This window comes from Schistocerca nitens, chromosome 1, assembly GCF_023898315.1.
Source record: "Schistocerca nitens isolate TAMUIC-IGC-003100 chromosome 1, iqSchNite1.1, whole genome shotgun sequence".
Taxonomy (NCBI): domain Eukaryota; kingdom Metazoa; phylum Arthropoda; class Insecta; order Orthoptera; family Acrididae; genus Schistocerca; species Schistocerca nitens.
The window spans coordinates 632183570-632204475 of NC_064614.1; the positions used below are offsets into that span (position 1 = coordinate 632183570).

Consider the following 20906-nt stretch of genomic DNA (forward strand, 5'->3'; position numbering starts at 1 on the left):
TTTAGGTGGAGTGGACAGTTGTATTCTACACATGGTTCTATTACGTTTCACAGAATAAATATTTGTTCAATGCATGATCTCCCACTTAGAAAGCCACCTGTTGTTCTCACAGTTGACAACCTGCTGTGTCTTGTTTCCTTTTTAAAACAAAAAGATAGAAGACTTTGCATGGCACTGAGAGAAGTGTGGTACCTCTCCATTTGCACATTTAGTTAGATTTCCTTTTTTAGTAGTTTAACAATGATGCCATGCCATACCATGCCATGCTTCCAGTCTTCTGGAAAGTGTCTTGTTTGCCAACATATATTGCACAGTTTTTCAGAATTTTGGCTGACATTTCATCCAAACCAGCTTCTTTACTGGTTTTAAGTGGTTTGATTGCTGTAAAAACCTCTACTGGTACAATATCACCTGGTTTTTGCCATTAGCCCTTACATTTTTGGCTAATCTTCAAAGTTTTAAGTATTAAGTGGATAGTGCTGGTATAAGGTTTCTTTGAAGTACTCAACCCATCGAGCAGCTTGTTCATCTTTAGTGATCAGTATTGTGCCAGTTTTGTCCTTTATGGGGCCACCTGGGAAACTATTAACTACATTAAGTTTTTGAACAAAGTGGTATAATATGCCCATGTTATTTTCAGAGGCAGCATTTTGCACCTCTGTTGCTTTAGGTTCAAGTCACTCTCTTTCCATCAACTCTACAACTGCTTTTGATGAATGGTCTGATTTGGAATATTTATGCCTAGCTATCTGAAGTTGTTATTTATCTTTAGCCTGTTCACATTGTTGCTTTATGATCTTTCTGAATCCATGCTCTTTCCCTGTTCGTCTCCGACATCCAATTGTCTCTTCAGCATATATTCTCACAGATTCCTTGAATTTAAACCATGCATTTCATCAAATAGAGATTGAAGTGCTTGCAATTGATGTTTGAGGCTGATTATGAAAGAATTTTCTCCTACCTCATCTTTTAGCTTTCCCATATCAAATAGTCATTCAGGTTGTCAGTGTTGCTGCTATTTGAACATCACTTTCACGGCCATGAAATGGTCCAACCCAACATACACAGCTTGACAGGTTCATGTATCTCATACAGATGACTTCTGTTAGCTGTTGATATGAACATACTTAATTTCATTTAGTGTTTCATCAGAAGAACACCAGGTCTTCTTATGTATCATTGTATGTAGAAACAAGCTATCGCTTGTACAGAGCCCACTAGAGCTACAGAATAATTTGAAGTGTTCATCATTGCCATTCATGCATTGTGCTGTTGGAAAGGGTAAACAACATGTTAAAGCCATTATGTTCATTGCTAAGTGATGCATTCATATCACCCATAAGAAGTGCAAGATATGACAGGCGTTTCATTACAAACATTGTGCAGCTTCTCATTTTTTCTAAAAAAAAAAAAAAACGAGAGAGAGAGAGAGAGAGAGAGAGAGAGAGAGAGAGAGAGAGAGCAGGCTTGTCTTCATCATTTGAATCTTCAATCAGTGCATAGATTTGGACAATAGTTGTTCTAGGGTGAGTATAATGAAAGTATGCAGTGATGATTTGATCATTAACTACTTCCCTTTCAATGAGAACCTTAATCACTTGTTGACTAAGTACTAGTCTAACACCATGCAAATGTTTATTGTTATGCCCTCATTGGCTATTTGATCGCTACCTGTCAAACAAACTTCACAAAGGTCCATTATGCCTAGTCTACACTGACTGAATTCACAGAATACTTGTGCAAGCTGGCATATTTGATTTATAGAGCCCACATTCCAAGTTCCAATCTGGATCTGGACAATTTTTTTGCAGTAAACATTGAATTCAGTTTGATTGGTGGCTGTATGTCCAGTCCCATCATTCATGATTACTCAAGTCACTGTCATGTCCATGCTGAGATTTAGATTCGTGTTCAGGTTCAGAACTGTCGTGTACAGTTCATTGAATTATTATTCTTGTTTCTGTAGCAGTAGAATGTTTTATGTGGTCAGGTTGCCAACACTGAATAAGAATGTGTGCCATGTAGTATTTTCAGAAGGTAATAAATTTTATCATTTTGTTCTCCAGATTTGAATAATGTAAATGTTAACAAAAACCACCACAGCTGCATATTACGGTATGCTTACTATGCAACAACATGTTTCAAACTAAATGAACAGCATCAGGTGACTAAGTTCATCACCAGTCTTATCACAAAGGGGCCACCTGCAATACAGCTGTGGTGGTGTTCATTAACATTTTCTGAAGGTATCTGTATGCAGTGTAGCCTTGTACAAAAGTGAGATGTGGATTATAAGAAAATATAAGCTTTTGAAGATTTATGCAGAGGTGAAGGACTTGCACAGTTAGTGTGGAGCTGTGTCAAACAATTCTTTTAACTGAAGACCACAACAGTAACAGCCGCAGTCTTAACTGGTAGTTAGTGTACTTCACAGAAGCAGCCTGCATCTGACAGAGCACTCCTCAATAGGGTGCCATCAGTCCCATGGGTCTGACAGTGTACTTTTTATTTGGACATCAGTGCACAGGAATGGCAGTATCTTGGTTAAAAAACAAATGTAATTAAGCTTATTGAATACATTCAGTATGAAGGTGGAGTTTAGATGTGCACTGATTACAAAAGGTATTCACCTGTTCAGTTAATTTTCTTACTGCATTGCATCTGAACGTTTGTCTTTCAAGATTCAGAACAATATTGATTCACTTTATGCTCCCTGCCTTCTTTTGTTTCAACTGGTACTTCTTTTATCAACACTGGCTAGAGCTCCTTCAAGTTTGAGTGCATCTGGCGAGTTTCTGAAATACTGTGCTTGACATTTTGCATCCCATCACATCTTGGAATGCATTCAAAAAAAGGTTGAATGCTGTATGTTTTTTTAGTGGTCTGCTATATGCAGTCATCTGATCAGAAAGGTCAATACCAGTTTTTCCGTAACTACATTCAGTAACAATTTCTGGTTTCCAATAAACCCCTCTTTTGATTGTAGTGTTTTCCATTTCACTCAAATGTTTGGTCGAGAGAACCATAACATCTCTTTTGTCTTTCCATTTTAGGACCATAATTCTATTATTATTCTCTTTTGCAATCACTTCCCTGCATTTCAATTTCGTCCTTATAATCTCTTTGGAAATTTCTTTGTGATTTAGTTGAAGGGTGCCAATCAAATGCATAGTCTTTGTTATTAGTTTGCTTGCCAAAGCTACATTGGTATACCAATTATCACTACATAAATTCATCATAACATTTCTTAATATGGTATCTTCTTTACCTAGTACTTAACCAGTGCAAATTTGAAAACTATGTACAATTTAAACATTTTGATGCTATTCCTGTGTCTATTTTGTTTCAAATATTGACTAGCTATAATTTGTCCTCAAAATGGTATTAGAACTCATCGATGCATAGTATTTTGACAGGATCATAATATTTTTTTTAATTTTTGTTCAGTTCCTTGAACTCAATTCCTTGAACTCAATTCCTTGAACTTTTGAGAGATGATCTAAAGCATCAACTAGCGTATTGTCTGTTAAAAGTAGCATTCTCAACAGAATTTTGAAATGGTCTCTACGCGTTACTTTTCATGAGAATGTTTGAAGAAACAATGGATCCTGGGACTGATAAGTGCATGAATGGCAGTTTCACCAATCCCATCCACAAAATCAATCCAAACAACTGCTTCCTTTCATTCTTGTTGGTTGGCACACATTGAATCAAACATTTGGAAACCATTGTGTTTGTTTAGCATACATATATTTTTGCTTACTGACTTGTTCAAATATTTATTGTGTGACAAAAATTCCACAGAAATATTCGACTGTTACTCATATTCACATTTTCATTCTCTCACTTCGGCAGAAGGAGCACTCATAAAATTCACAATGTTCAGATGGTTGCCTCAAGGATGAAACTATGTACTTTGATTACTTATTGGAACATCAGATGAATTCTCAGTATCGAATGATGGCAATATCATTACATGGTGATGTCCACATGGTATCAAACAATGCACTCTATGAATCACAGTCTTCTTCTCACAAGGTTTTTGCTACTATGAGTAACAAAGTGTTTTAAAAATAATCATTCTGAAACTAGTCCCTCCTTACACAACTGTGGGTGTCTCTAACATTTCATCGTGTGTTGGATGTCTTCTTACCATACCAAGCTGGCACAAAGGACTGTTGCCTCAATGGAAAGCCTACTTTTGATTGGCTCCATGCTCAATGTATCAGTTTGTAATTTGACTCATCCCACATCCCCAAAAGTCGTTCTTCATTACGCGAATTACAGAAAACCATATGGAAGTGAATGAATGAATGAGTGAATGAGTGAAAAATTCAAATTAAAAACTGAATTGGTGTTGTTGTAGGGTGTGAAGGTCCATATGTAACTGAAGATATCCACACAGGATACATTACTGAAGTGTGACCAACAAACTCAATAGGCAAATTGGCCTTTACAGTTCGTACTCTCAAAGCTTTTGTCTGGAGATTTTTGATGGCGGTCACTTTTCCCATCTTCCAGACAGTAGGTGCTCATCCTAACAATAATATCATGTTTGTGAGAGAATTAGACAAGGTGTTCTTATGGTATAGTTCTTAACACTGTAGTTTTCACATTGTTTGTGTATTATTAGTAGCAGATTCCATATTTATGAAGTACTACTGTTTCAAGTATTTGAAAATTATCATAGATGCAGACATGCAGAACAATTCAACAAAGTTCAATGGCAGAGGCTACAGAAAAGAAATTTTGGAATATGGAGGGAGTTGCCCTCAAACTTTTAAGGACCAATGTTGCAATATAATTCTAGAAACATTACTCTCTCTTATATAGAGATCTTAAGCAATGACAATGATACTGCAATTAGAGTAAGTAAGGTGTACATATGGGTTATTGACAATCTTCCTCCTCATGTACTACACTTAATGGAAATGGTGATAATGTATTATGCCCCACAAACCATAGGAGTGACTTGTCAGGGATTTGAACTCCACTTCAGAATGCAAGTCCTCTGTTTTAACCACTGTGACAGCTTGTTCAATTAGAGCATATACCACAAGGGGAAGCAGGAGAAGAGATAAGAATTTAAGAGTAGGGGTGATGGGCACAAGAAGGTGTGGGGAGGAGGAACTGGAAAGGGGAGGGGTGTGTGCAGCAAAGGAAGGCTGTAAAGATAACAGTACACAGAAGGATAGACAATGTATTCCTGCTCTCCCCCTTACTAACTACATACTACTGCTGATTCCTTAGATGGTGGTGGTGGTTAGTGTATAAAGTCCCGTCGACAACGAGGTCATTAGAGAAGGAGCGCAAGCTCGGGTTAGGGAAGGATTGCGAAGGAAATCGGCCATGCCCTTTCAAAGGAACCATCCCGGCATTTGCCTGAAACGATTTAGGGAAATCACGGAAAACCTAAATCAGGATGGCTGGAGACGGGATTGAACCGTCGTCCTCCCGAATGCGAGTCCAGGATTCCTTAGATGGAATTTACATTTAGTCTCATAGTAAAGAATGAGGGGAACACTAATTGTATTATTCTCTCTCTTAATGACCTAGAAACATCAAGATAGAATGTATTGAGCATTTCTGTCAAAAAAGGCCTTTCATTTCCTTGTCTCCTCCCATTGTGCTGTTTTAATACTCAATGCTTAAACTGTACTTATGGTTACAACAGTATATTTTAATTTAAAAAATTAATGATTGAAATGACAGTTGTTCTTTTCCCCCTCTGCTTTACAATTCTGTCAATGTCTTCAGGCAGTAACAGAATGTTGAAACTGGAGAAATGGTCCTCTGTCCCTTCAAGAACACTTTTGTTACACACCACCTTCAGTTTGTGAAATTCTACCTCAATGGTGGAATTTAATTTTTAGTGTAGATACAATATCACACTTATTTAGAAGTTCAACAAATACACACCGATTACAAAAAATATTTTATTTTCATGTGTTTCCTGTCAAAGTCAGTGTATTATATACTTACAATAAGCGAGGTATCTGTATCAGCCAGCGAATATTATCTGAGTACACATTTCCGTTTATTGCCCATATTGCCAACTTGTCCCATTCATCAGCACTTTTTCCATATATGGACAAACGAAGTTCTGCATTCTGATATTTACTCTCTTCAAGATCTGATGCTACTTCCTGCAACAGTTTCATTCTTATGGTTCTCTGCAGGAATCTTTTATGGGATTAATGTGCTAAATAATGTACACTCTTCATTTAATAAATAAAGAAAATTAGTAGTATAATTACTGATGACCATCAAAATAATGCAAAAATATTAACAACTATAATCAATACATTATATTTACAAGTTTTACAAGATAATTTCTGTCATCTGCAACAGTAATTATTACAGCTGTACGAGAGGGCAATTAAACTATACAAATTGTATATGTTCAATTGTGAAAAAATAAGAGGGGTCGGAAAACAAAGAAGACATGTACATCATATTTAACTCAAATCTACTGCCATTTCAAAATGCTGAACAAAACGAGTATTTGAACAATGTGCATGAGTTTCAAATAATAATAATAATAATAATAATAATAATACATTCTTTGTTAGTTCTTTTCCATTAGAAAATTCCATATGAAAGTAGTACCAATAAGTACCCATATTGGATAACTACTGTAATAGCATTCAGTGTCAAGCAGGACACAAGAACTGTGTCAAGGTATGAAGAATAGTCATATGACAGTTAAAATATTTTACTATAGACAGTACTGCAAATTGCTCAAAATGTCCAAGCTAAAACAATACAGTACACCAAGAGTGAAGGTAGGTCATAGAGACAAAATGAAATTATATGATCATTGTGAATGAAGTGTCACAGCAGAAGGTGGGTGTGGTCAACATATTATATATCTTTTATGGGAGAACAAAACAATTGGTGGTTCAATTGAGACAGATAGATATTTAACAGCCACTTTCTGTCAATGCTTAGCAAGTTAAATCAAAATTGGAAGGAAAATCAGCAATGGCTATATTTTGTTGTTTTATTGTCAGCAAAATCGATTTTTGGTCACTTGGTGACCGTCCTCAGTGCTGTAATATACAATTAAAATTGGTAGGCACTGGTATCAAGCTATAACCACACCCAGTCTTTTAATTTCGTTTTATTTCTCTCCTTTCCGCTACTTACCCTCCGTACCTTCTCTCCTGCCCTCCGTATAAACTGCAACACTTCACTGTCCGCTACTCCCACCATACTAACCCTCCCCCTCCCCAACCCAGCCTCTTCCTTACCCCCACCCAGTCGCCACTCCCATCATGCACTGGTGCTGCTGTTCGCAGTGTGGTTTCAGCTCTCCGAGGCTGCAGGTGCACAGTTGTTAAGGAGCGTGTGCATGCACGCACGCGCGCGCTGCTGACAAAAGCCTTTATGGCCGAAAGCTTCAATTGTGTGAATCTTTTTGTTGTGTCTATTGTGACTCAGCATCTCCGCTATATGGTGAGTAGCAGCTTTCCTTCCCTGGTATTGTTAAACTCCATCCTGGATTTTCCATTGTTTCTTTTTTAATGTGGGAAACAAGGACTAACTAGGTGCAAGAAAGTGCTCCTTAACAACTGTGCTATTGTCAAATGGTTTTGCACATTTAATCAGTACTTCTGATATACAAAATGATGCAATATTTGATGAAAGGCTTTTTTGTAGAGGTTTTACAAAGGAGACCACTGCTGTGATTATAGTTTACTTTTAAGACTAGAAAGTTTCTTCCTCCTAACTCCCTACCAACAGCTAGTTCCGATTCGATGTCTCTGTGAGTTGTTCTAAAATGGCATTCAATATTTCACTTTTTGGGTATGGCAAAAGTATTATTATGTGTCAGACTTATACACCCACCCTTTTGTGTTGTAACAAAAAAGTGTTCCTACCACTCACCATGGAAATGATATGTTTTCCTGGGTTTAGCTGCACTCATTTTTCACAAACATGTCACTAGGTAACTTGGCATGCAGACTCCTAATTCTGATTGGTAACACTTGGCAGCGATCAGGGAACTTCACATGATAATGATTTGGAGATGTCTATTGCCATCTGTATGGCATGCTACTTGCTGGTGTTGGCTGCATTGTCACTGGGTTGTGCTGTTTCTGTGATGTGTATTATTGTGCTATTTTGATCAGGATTGTTTAAAAAATGAGAAATGAGGCAGTTATTTGACAATACAAACAGCAGTCTCAGGTTCGATAACTGATCATTACCTCCACTGTGACCATTGTTGTTTCGTGGCATCTTAAAAACAGAGGTTTGTGTGGCCTACTGGAGGGGGAGCTGATTCTCCCTTACATTACATACTCTTGAAACAAATCTTGTTAATACAAAAATGTACTAAATTTCATTTATTATCTATGTTGTGATGAAATGATTGTGCTATATGAGAGCTACATCATAAAACATAAATATAATTTTACAGACTGTGTATAGTGAAAACCAACAAAGATTACATCTAAATGTTATTCACTTTTTAAAACAAAAGCAGGCAAGTGAGGTCTTCCTGTTCTGAAGTTCACTTCACTATCTCTTGTGTTTCTTTCGTGAAGAGAGATATGGATAACTGCTCTGGGTAATATTGAATAGTACATTAACTTTCTTGTAAATCTGCCTGCACTCATTTGTAGAATCCACTAAAATATGCTAATGAGGTTTACGAGTTTTAATATTTCAGGTCTTTGTATAAGGATTGTGCACACATTGATTGGAAGCAAAATGGCAGATAGCTTATTACATCGGGTCATTTCACTATTACGTACATACAAACTCAAACCCTTGTGTTAGTTTCCTACAGAATCTTAATTAATATTTTTTGCCACCTTGTGCATGGAAGTAATATAACATTTTTTCACAGTCAGTACTTTTAAACAATGACAATGCACAGTAGCCACCAGGGCCTGAAACATTAACACAACATCAAAATTGCAATGGCGTAAGTTAAATAACAAAATGAATGAGATTCAACCAAATAATTAATTTTCCAAATGCCAGTGAGGAAGGTAGGAAGGATACTTTAATTGCACCTCCTCCCACAGCACAGCCTGAGCATTCTCCTCGCTTGCTGCAACTCCTGCTCACAACATACCATGTTACAGTTCACGAGTAGTAACCTCACCATGCAGGAGGATAGACTGTTGCTTGACAAGAGTGTTAAAGGTGGTAAAATGCAGATGGAGATGAAACAAGTGAAGACAATGATGTCACATCTGCCTACAAATACCGTGTGAAACATTCATTGTCAGAAACTGGTGTTTTACAAAAACATCTCATTTACACAGATTTCTAATGAAGGTTTTGAAAGACTGACTCAAAGCTGTTGAAATTGGCCAGTCAGTCTTGCAATTGGCCAGTCAGTCATGATCAATGGGTTCAGCACCCACACTCTACATGCTCTTGTCTTGAGCTTTGATCTAAAAGTTTCAGTTTCCTCACGAAGACATGACACTACTGCTTCTTTATGTATTTCACTGAAAATATAAATCTTTTTGCTTGTTTTAATTGCCTTTTGTATTGTATTTGTAATTATTGCTACAACTGCCTCATGGTCAATAATAACAAAGAGATAGAGGGGCTGGCCAGTACTTACCTCAGCTCACTACAGCCGATAGATACACAAAACAGAACAGAAAATTTACATTCCTAGCTTTCGGAACTTTGTTCCTTCATCAGGGAGGAGAGAGGGGGAAAAAAGGGAAGAAGGGAAAGTGGATTCAGTTACTCACAACCCAGGTTATGAAGCAACAGGGAAAGGTAAACAGGGAGGGTAGCAAGGATGGAGGCATGGTTGTCAGAGGGAAGCCAAAGATATTCTACGGTTAAGTACTGTGCCAGCTTCAAACCAAAGAGGATGCATGCAGAAGTAAAGAGGTATATAGTATAAAGACAAACACAACTATGTAGGATGAAAAGATGTGTGAATGGCTATTAGCCATCTTTATACTATATACTATCTTTATACTATATACCTCTTTACTTCTGCACATATCCTCTTTGGTTTGAAGCTGGCACAGTACTTAACAGTAGAATATCTTTGGCTTCCCTCTGACAACCATGCCTACATCCTTGCTACCCTCCCTGTTTACCTTTCCCTGTTGCTTCATAAACTGGGTTGTGAGTAACTGAATCCACTTTCCCTTCTTCCCTTTTTTCCCCCTCTCTCCTCCCTGATGAAGGAACAAAGTTCCGAAAGCTAGGAATGTAAATTTTCTGTTCTGTTTTGTGTATCTATCGGCTGTACTGAGCTGAGGTAAGTACTGGCCAGCCCCTCTATCTCTTTGTCAGTATTTGTTTCACATCTTTATACGAGATTTTCCATTAATCATTTAGATCACCTTCATGGTCAATAATACCAGTTTCAACGCAGACATTCTCCTTCTCAAAGAAGTCCAGTCTGTTGGTTGCCATTAGATCCAATAAATTTCCATCACAAGTGGCATTTCAGACTATCTGTTACAGGTAGTTTAAAGAGAAAGCATTTAGTGATATTTTCACAGGATATCTCATTAAAACCACCAGTAACAAAACTGTAATTATTCCAATTGATTTTGATGATGAAAGTCTCCACAATGATTACAATCTGATTGGGAGACTAATGAGGAAGCCTCAGTTGATTAGTATGTAAATGTTCAGTTACATCAGGAGATGAGTCTAGTGGGTGACAAAAGGATCCAATGGTAAATTTTGTGCCCACTCCTGATACTGAGTCTTGCCCAAACAATCTCACCTTCAGCTTCAGTTTCTATCTCAGTGGATTTTAGTTTCTTGTCTATTGTGACAAATACACCACCTCCTTTACCCATTAGCCTATCCTTTCAATATAAACTTAAAATTTCCCCAAAAAAACTCACTGCTTTTGAGGAGCAATTCAAACTATGGCCCTTTTTTTGCAAATGATTTGGCAGTTAACTACTAGGTTTTTAATACTCTTCTTGTGGGTGGCATACTTTTGGGTTTTACACTAATAGTTCTGGGTCTCCTACAGCTGATGTTACCTGGACTGGATGGAGAATTACCGAGTTCATTTGAGTCAGATCCAGGGGGTTACAATTAGGTGTGGGAACATTGCTGCAAATTATGAGCTGCTTTGAAACTCCATGAGCAAGGCTGATACTCTCAATCTTCTCTGCTAGTTGCTGCAATGACCCAAGAATGACCTCAGAGCCTGGATGTCAGGCACCATTTGCCACACTATGTGCCACAATTTGCAGCTGATTGCACCCTGTTTTCTTAATGGCTACCAGAATAGCCTCTTCAGCATGTTGAATGACACCCCCAGAGTGTAAACAGTATTCTTTCTCATTCCTTGCTACTGTTTCGCTAAGGTGTACTATTATTTGCCACACATATCAACTGTTGACAATTATTAGACCCCTATCCTTTTGCATTTGCTTTATCTTATCACAGGACTCAGCATATTTCCTAACAGTTTAACCAAATATCACTGGCTCAATTTCAATTTTAGTGGAAGGCAGCATCTCTAACTTGTTTGGTGTAGGCTGTAACATTATCAGTTCTCCCTTGTCCCTGACTCCCCTGGACAGGGCACCTAGATTTACCACTGACATGTCACTCACAAGTAGTGACAGATTCTATACTTCCTGTAAAAGGACAAGTGTCCACAGGAGAAGATAGTACTTTAAGTACAGTTGGTATTTCTGGTACAGGACTCCTCGTAGCTATCCCAGCATAGCCACCTGTAATTGTTTCCAATCACTTGATAGTAGTCAGAGCAATCTCTAGCTGCTTATGAACAACAACTAACTCATCTCACACCTCAGAACAGCATACACAGTTGTGCAGTATTGTGGCTGATGCAATATTTTACAGAACAGAAACAAATTACTTTAAACTAAGCTGGCTGATTCTCCTTTAATTGATGGTTCTGATAACCTACGCATATTAAAAATAGCCTTTTAGAACTAAATTGATTTACACCCAAAACAATATATCTATAATGACAATCTTGATATAAATTTAACTGCTTTTCTGAAATGTTTTTTAGGTTATGTTCAATAATAAATTTGACAATAGGATTAAATTATGATAAATGCAGAAAATACACAAAAATACACACTGCTGCTGAAAGAGGAAACCAATGTGACACATTATCTGAGTTATTTATCATAATTGTCAATCACAAATGCTGATTTACTATGACATAAGTTTACACATAAAACTCGTAACTTAACGAAATTCACAAAAATTTACCAGTGTCAGAACATTCTCAAAAGTGTATCCTTTTTCACATAAATATACAATGAAATTAGGGAATGATTGTTTTTAAATGAGGATACCACTGCCAAAAATTTCTAAAAAGTGCAAATTATGTTTACAATTATGACATAGTATGAGTTTTTTACCATTCAGAAATACACGAATATCTCTTGACACACATGAGCACTGACCTAATTCATAAAAGATTATGCAAATGACATGAATGATAAGGCGAATTTCGAATCAGAACCATACGGCATGCACGACCTCTCTCTCAAAGGAAAATTTGGCAGTTGTGTTATATATGTACATAAACAAGTGAACTACATTTTTTTTTTTTTATTTCACTGAATTTGTTACACCTTTTACAATGGTGAGCCAAAGACAGACACTGCAGCATCAGTTTGCCACAGTCAAAATGACAAACTGTGGGGCAACAACAAAGCAAGTCTTCAGTTTGGGGCAGTTATCAATCTCTACATATTTACCCCAACACAGAATGTGAATCTAACATGGACTCATTGCTTAGGGACTGCATTATTCTGCACACTGCTAACATTTCATGAACTATTGTACTGAAAAGTGTGCAGCATTTTGCAGGTATCATTTTCAACAGGCTTCCAGCAGGCTCAAAGTATTTGAGTGATAAACTACAGATTTTTAAATCTAAACTAAAAAGGTTTCCTTGGGGCGCATCCCTTTCAGTCTTTACAGGATTTCATTGCAGTAGTTTAAAGCTCTTGATTGTGATGTGTAACCTATTTTTAAATAGTATCACAAAACAATAGCGTATTTGCTATCATGTTTTTTTAAATTTCTTTAGTTTCTTTTTAATTTTATAATTTTTATCAGTATTCTCTCAGTAAAGAATGTGTTGTTGTTTGATTTATACCACCATCTTTTTTGGTGTACAATTCTTTTGCTTAAAATGGTATACTTTTCCAAACTTTCATATTTCTGCCAATCGTATTATCACAGTTCACATTGTCCTCTGTTTTGTTTGTTTTTCCTGCTTTCAAATACTAGCAAATAGAAGCTTACCATGTAATGGAACTGATCGGTGGTCAATTTTTGTTATGGTCTGTACTTCTCAATTCACAAACAATTGGCATGCTTGATACATACAAATGCTCAGAGTACCTCATACATGTAGACAACCAGCCCACTTGACACACAGATATTTCTCCAAGATCATAAAAATACACTGGTGAGAAAAACTTAGTTGCACCTTGCCACCTGTAAAACGACATCAGGGCCAAATGCAACCCTGACAAGATGCACATGTTGAAGCAGTACAGTGTCACACTAATTCTGACTGGTGAGCATATCATGTTCAATGATTTGAAGATCTATACGCTCATGGAACATTATGCCTCCCCACACCATAATGCCTGGACTGGCAAAACGATCATGTTTGACAAGGTTCCTCTTACAATACACAGACACGTCAAGCAGTGTGAAAAATGACCATTTTGGTGATTCATTTGTTATGGTGTGGGGAGGCATGACATTGCATGGCCATACTAACCCCAAAATCTTCAAACACAGTACACTGACCGGCCATCATTATTGTGACACTGTAGTCCTAACCCGTATGCATCTTTTAAAGGGGGTATTTGGCCCCGACTTCATTTTTATGGATGACAATGTGTCAAATGCATAGGTGGAGAAGCTCTTGGTTTTAGAAGCAATTCAGTTTTGGGGAGACATATTGCAGCACATTCACATGCATTAACGACCATCAAGTAACTGTCAACCATGGTGTTGGAGGAATGGAATGCCCTACCAGAAGAGGTCTTACTAACTACATGGTCAGCATGAGAGCACACTGCAGAACATTCATTCACTGCCATCACGGTGATCACATATCCTATTAAGAACCATGTCCCGCCTTTTGTAATGTCCAGGGGACTATCATGAAATATGGTGACTTCAGTGTCATTATTATCTTTGAATAGAAGTGTCATTTCTGTTCGACTCATTGTGTATTTCTTTAATACACCTTCTACACTGTGCTGTAGCAATTATTTCTATATATAATCCACGTTTCATAGAGTTACGTTACTTGGCAGTGATACATCATCATGCGAAAGTTACCTTTGTCCAAAAGTTTTGAACAGCAGTGTATTCGATTCTTATCTATGAGTAAACAAATAATAAAGTATTACCTTATTTATATTTAACCATCTGCACTCAGCCACACATTACTGTGGCTCAGAAAACAAAGAAAAGAGAAAGCGTGTTTCTAATAATGTAAGGGAATTGTATGTAAATCCTAATCTCCTTCTCCCCTGTCTCTCTCTCTCTCTCTCTCTCTCTCTCTCTCTCTCTCTCTCTCTCTCTCTCCCTCCCTCCCTCCCTCCCTCTACCTTATCCTTCCACTCTCTCTGCATTTCCTTCTGCCTCCACCCCCCCCCCCCCCCCAAATCTGTCTGTCACCTCCTCCACCCTTTCTCTGCCCATCTTCTCCATCCCCCCCTCTCTCGTCCTTTCCACCCACCATATCCACTGCCTCCCACCACTCTGCCCATCTCCTACTCCCTCTTAACTTGAGCCAACAATTAAGAAGAAAAAAAAAAGAATTCTTGTTTATTGTTATTGCAAAAGCCGGCCGGTTCTAGGCGCTTCAGTCTGGAACCGCGCGACCGCTACGGTCGCAGGTTCGAATCCTGCCTCAGGCATGGATGTGTATGATGTCCTTAGGTTAGTTAGGTTTAAGTAGTTCTAAGTTCTAGGGGACTGATGACCTCAGAAGTTAAGTCCCATAGTGCTCAGAGCCATTTGAACCTTTTTTTTTTTTTTGTTATTGCAAATTCAGGTTTTTTAGCAATATTATAATCATATACCTTAACTACAACTTTCCTGTTTGCCAAGAATGTGCCACTATTGTATATATATTTATATACACTGATGACTCAAAACAACATGATCACCTGCTTAATAGCCTGTTTGTCCATCTTTGAAACAAAATACGTCACTGATTCTGTCTCTCAGGAATCTGAAAGTTTGTTGGCAGATGTGTGGAGGTATGTGGCATTAGATTTCTATGCCCGTGTCACATAATTCGCATAGGTAACGGGTCACTGATTTGCATGCATGGTGATAGCACCCCACAGCGACCCAGATAGGTTCCAAAGAATTTACATCAGTCATATTTGGTCCCCAAGACATCAACATGAGTTTACTATCATGCTCCTCAAACTGAGACAATGGAAATTACACTGCTGAAAGAGGACATTGCTGTTGCGGAAGACATTTAGCATGAAGGGATTCAAGTAGTTTGCAGCTGTCAGCTCGTCATCTATTACTACCACAGATCCCATGCAAGTGCAGGAGAATGTCTCCCATAGCATAATACTAATTCTAGCAGCCTGTGTCCATGTGAACAGGTAGAGGTAGTCTGTTGCAGAGCTTCGTGTTCAACAGAGTACAATGGACATGGGTCTCTGAAACACTTGTACATGATCCAGTACTGTTTTCTTTCACCAAAGATGACACAGATCACCATCTAACCTACTTTACAGAGCAGGCAAGCCTTCAAACTCCAATCCATATTCTGTGAAGAGCTGTGTACGTCTAACCATTTAACAACTAATCATAGTGTCACTGGCCTTCTACCCCTTGATGCTCACAACAGTAGCATGTCAACATTTTACCAGCCTCATCATTTCTGAGATACTCATTCACAGACTCTGCATAATAATAATCTGCTCTTTGTCAAAGTTACTTATCTCAATGGATTTCCCGTATCGCAGTCCATATCTTTGCTAAGGTGATATCCCATCTGTACTTTTGTTACCACGTCACGTGCTCACAATGCCACCAGGCAGCATCCTACATTGTGGTGGGTAGTGGTCGTACTGTTTTGGTTTATCAGTGTATATTTAAAAAAAATGTAGAGCTTGTGTGTCCACACATTTATTACAGTAATATGTAAAAATTTGAGGTGAATCGGTCAAGCACTGTTTGAAATTTTTGGTAATGATGTTTCACCTTTATGCAGTGTGCGATTTGCAGGGGGGGGGGGGGGATTTCCCCCCCTCTGCATCACACCATCCCCTCCTCTGGTGTTAGTTTATGCATCCCAACCTGGGATTTTTATTTGCCACGCACTGGAGTAAAACTTTACATATAATTTAAATTTGTGGAGCCGAACACTGAAAGTTTTTAGTAAGTCTTACTATTAATACTATTAATATGTGTCAGTTTTCTATCATCAGAATAAGTACAGCTTTTCACAAATGTGCCTCTACTTTTTGAATTCCCCTCGTATACCTGTATGTAGAGGATTTTGTAAATAATCTTTACCTATAATGTACTTTTAAAGACATAACAAGGGATGGCTTTTCTGATAGTGCATACGCGTGAATAGTGAGTTTCGGCATTAACATCTATTTATAAATAGCTGTTTAACCATGCGTAATGCCACGGTCCAAGCTACTAACATACTAACATATATAATTCTAATAACCCCCGAAGACTTCCCCCCCCCCCCCCCCCCTCCCCACTGGTAGAAGCACAAATCGTGCCCTGCCTTTATGTACTACATATATATTACATGTGTTAAAAATATATAGCCTATGTTCATCTGAATGTTTTCATATCTAACAATGGAAAATCCAGGATGGAATAATGACAGTATGAAACAGGTAGTTGCTACTCACCATATAGCGGAGATGCTGAGTTGCAGATACATACAACAAAAAGACTATCAAAGAAAGCTTTCGGCCAAACTGTCCTTCACCAGCGCGCGCACGCACGCACGCACGCACGCACACGCGCACACGCACACGCGCACACGCACACGCACACACGACCACAGTCTAGCTGCTTTGCCATACACTGTTCGGCAATCTTTTTGTTGCGCCTACCTGCAACCCAGCTTCTCTACTATATAATAAATAGCAACTATACTTTTCATAATATTGTCATATATATTCACATGCAATGTTACATCAAATTTTTGAAGTAATCAGTGAAGAACTTTTAGTGCATTAGGATTTTGAACAAACAAACTCCATATTTTTATTTATGTAGATGTAATTGTTCATTTGTTCAAAATCATAATCTGCAGAAGTTATTCACCTATGCCTTGAAATTTTGACACAACATTGAAATCTAATATGTGCATGCTCTTATATAGTTACGGGAATGTCATATGGTCAATCTGGTGCTCCAGTAAATATATATAAAGACATGTGAATATTCGAATGCAATGTTGTTTTAAAATTTTAAAGGAATTGGTGAAGAATCTTTGGAGACATATGATTTTGAACAAATGCACAATTATGATTTTATTTATGTAGATTAAAAAAATATAAAGACAGAAAATCTACAAGTTTTTGGTTTTTCAAAAGCCACTTTATTATTATTATTATTGTTATTGTTATTATTATCATCATAATAATTTCTGTAACAAACTACTAATCACTATGGACCTGAAAAATTCCCAGTTTGTGATAAATGTGAATTTAGATTCCAATTTTGCCCCAAAATGTGAAAAAGCGAAGTTACCTGATAAATGCTATTTCACAGTGGATTGTATCCAGACACAAAAAATAGTTTAAAATGGCTTTATTTTCTGTTTATAAATACTGGAAAGGAACTCAGTTTTCAGTTACTGGTATTGCAAATCACCTAATGAAGTCCACTTTGTGAAGATAATGTGCGTAAGATCATTATCACAGTGAATACTAGTGCACTCTAAGCTCTGGTGTCACACCAATTGTGGGAAGTTGAATGGTCTGTATAAGATACATCCTGTGTACGCCCAACTATGGTACCTACCATCTTAGAATAAAGAAATGTTTATGTTTGTCTGCTAGATGAGGTTCAGAAGTTGGTACATTTTAATATGACAGTTTTAGGTGTCAGGTATGTTGAACTGTGGTTGTGTCAAACGCTGGTTGAGAGCAGGCTTGAATTGCTTCATTCAAAACAAGAGTGAATGTCAGCAAGCACTTGTGTGGTATTCATTACTGACTGCTTTGCATTGTGATTTGCTCATTATTTTCTTTTCTCAGTCTGAAACAGAGTTCAGTTACCACCATTTCTCACCAAAATGGATCGCCATTTCCTATGACCATCTATCAAGTTTTGTTTTCAGAAAAAACTGATACATGGGTAGGCTGTTGCCCTGTAAGAAGGCTTTTTCCCTCACATTACTCCTTTCCCTCTGGAGGGCATAACTGTAGTTTATGCTTGTGGATGACTGTCAGTTTATAGTGGCTGGACTATAGTGTGACTGAAAAGCAAAGCCTTTTAATGGATTTCAACCTTGTCAAAAGTCTTCTCCCAACACACGAATAGAGTTCTTGTAAGTAACTTATCAGTTATATCTGTATCATTGTGAAGTATGTGTTGTATAGCTATGAATACCTACTAAAGGTCGAATCAATACTCTGCACATTTTATAACTGTTGAATTGGAAGGGAAAAGAAAAATAATGCTGAGCAACACTTTAAATGAGAGGTGTGAAAATGGTGCCACTTCTCAACAGAAACAATCATTTGCTGAAAGCTTAAATAGAGTCAAAAGAAAATAACAAACAAAGACGATTTTGGGGAAAAACTGCTTAAGTTTTTGCACAAGATAACATTCCATTTCAAAACATTAATGCTTCACCTTCAGGTTCTTAAGCTTTTAATTTGATGACTTTTTAAGTTTGCACACAAACCGGATGGGATGTGCAAACAATCATTAACACTATGACACATCAGTGTGCTCTAACCTCTCATCTCACGCCAATAGTGGGCAGTTGAATGGTCTGTAAAAGATACATCCTGTGCAGGCCCAACTGCAGTACCTAGCGTACCATCTGTTTTTTTTATTCCCCGCTGACCAGCCGTTCTGGGTGACTATTCTAAACTCTATCCCTTTTCCTAAACCTCTCCATTCCTTTTACTTCACCCCTCTTCCTTCCCCTTAAATCCTTCTGCCAGAAGGATGAACCACCACCTCTGAAGGCTTGTTTACGTAAAACTTTTTTTTATATGTGCATTCTACTGGCACTGTTTGGTGAGTAGATTTTGTTATCTATCCAATTATATTATACTGTCAAAAATTGGTTATTTTCATTGTTATATATGCAACATTTGTGATAAAAGAAATTACATACTGTATATTTGAGTAAAATGTTTGACCCTCCACTAGTTTCTTTGCAGATTTCTGTACCCCCTTTTTCTCCATGATCCCTATTTCTTGTTTTGACATGTAAGATCAGCTCAGCCCATTAATCAAGAGAGATTTATGGCCTTTTTACTGGTGCTACAGATCTTCTAAACTATTTTACTCCTTTAAGTTTCCTGTAAAGAAATATGCAGTTACATAATCTAAAGAATTTTCTTAGATTATTTTATTTTGTTACAACTCTATAAATGTGATGAAGGCAATCTGCTTAAGTAGTAATTACGTTCAAACAGCATGCTTCTGCATCAAAAGCAGTGGTAGCAAATGAAGCAGTAACAGCAAATAAACTCTCAATACAGCAATTAACCTTAGCAAACACAAAACTCTATTATACCTTGATGATGCGAGCAAAGTACTTTCCATTAAGATAATTATCTGTCTTGAGGAAAACTTCTCGCAGCCTACTCTCACCAATGGGATTATATTTTGCATTGAACTTATCAAATCTGTGGAAGGTGTTACGATCCTGGAACAGATAAGACAAAAGTTGCAGAAAGAAGGTGTTACGATCCTGGAACAGATAAGACAAAAGTTGCAGAAATTTTCTGTTAATCTGTTTGTAAGATTGCTAAAGGACAATTAACTTTAAAAACACTCCACAGCCCAACAGCATAAATATCTGACTATTCTAACAACATTTTCATGTAGTCATAGTCCCAAAAGTAAAATTACAACAACTTTTAAATAGACCATAAAGTTTAACTCTTTCTACACTGTAGTTCTTCAGCTCAAATGCATTAAACATGATTACTAAATGGAGAAGCAAGAGCTACAGATGTTATATATGTGTAGTGTTTGTCATTCTGATGTATATTTTTTTGACTTTAGTTCACAAAGTTGCTCACAGTTGCTATTAGATACTCCGTAGATAAAAGCTACGTGGTTCATTCCAAATTCCTTAGACACAAACTTCAAAACTTCAACATTGTCAATAATAAATAAATAAATAAATAAAGTTTCAGTAATTAGCATTTATTTCTTAGCTTCTTATCACATTTTCCTCCCTTATTGCATTTCTCCTTTACCAGTGTTTAGTTCAATTTTAAACTACTGTGAGAAGTATGGCAGTCTCCAGCTGATGTGATAACATTACAAGACAGTGGAGACACCCTGGTGAAATTAATCTTTATTTACCAATGTGGCATTGATAGATCACATCGACCACACAAATTACAATCTTTGGAACATTAACTTCTCTGACGAGCTGCCATTTTTAATTCAGTCTGCCTTTGTACTTCATGCAATGTTCATTTGGATCAGTCTTTATGGTAAAATATATCTGTATATAGAAATCTTGGGAACTGTTTATTGTGTATATTACAGTCTGTATCCAGAATCCCATATTGGTGACCCCGGACAAAAAGTTCTATTTCTTCCACAACTTCCGCGCCGGTCATATAGAATCAACAGGTTTCACATACGACGCCATGGCTACATCACCGAACATTCTTTACGAAGATTTGGAGGCCCAGCTCTTACAACCAGGCCAACACAACCCTCCG

General features: G+C 37.4%; 1 protein-coding gene across 4 annotated transcripts in view; it reads right to left on the bottom strand.

Moving 5' to 3' along the window:
• LOC126257893 (AMP deaminase 2) overlaps positions 1-20906 on the bottom strand; it is a 470969-nt gene that overhangs the window by 71443 nt on the left and 378620 nt on the right. For all 4 annotated transcript variants that reach the window (XM_049955599.1, XM_049955600.1, XM_049955601.1 and 1 more), the window contains 2 exons: positions 19739-19870; positions 5983-6146 (listed from right to left, as the gene is read on the bottom strand). In XM_049955599.1, coding sequence (XP_049811556.1) covers positions 5983-6146; positions 19739-19870 — 296 coding nt within the window. The remainder of the gene's footprint in view (positions 1-5982; positions 6147-19738; positions 19871-20906) is intronic.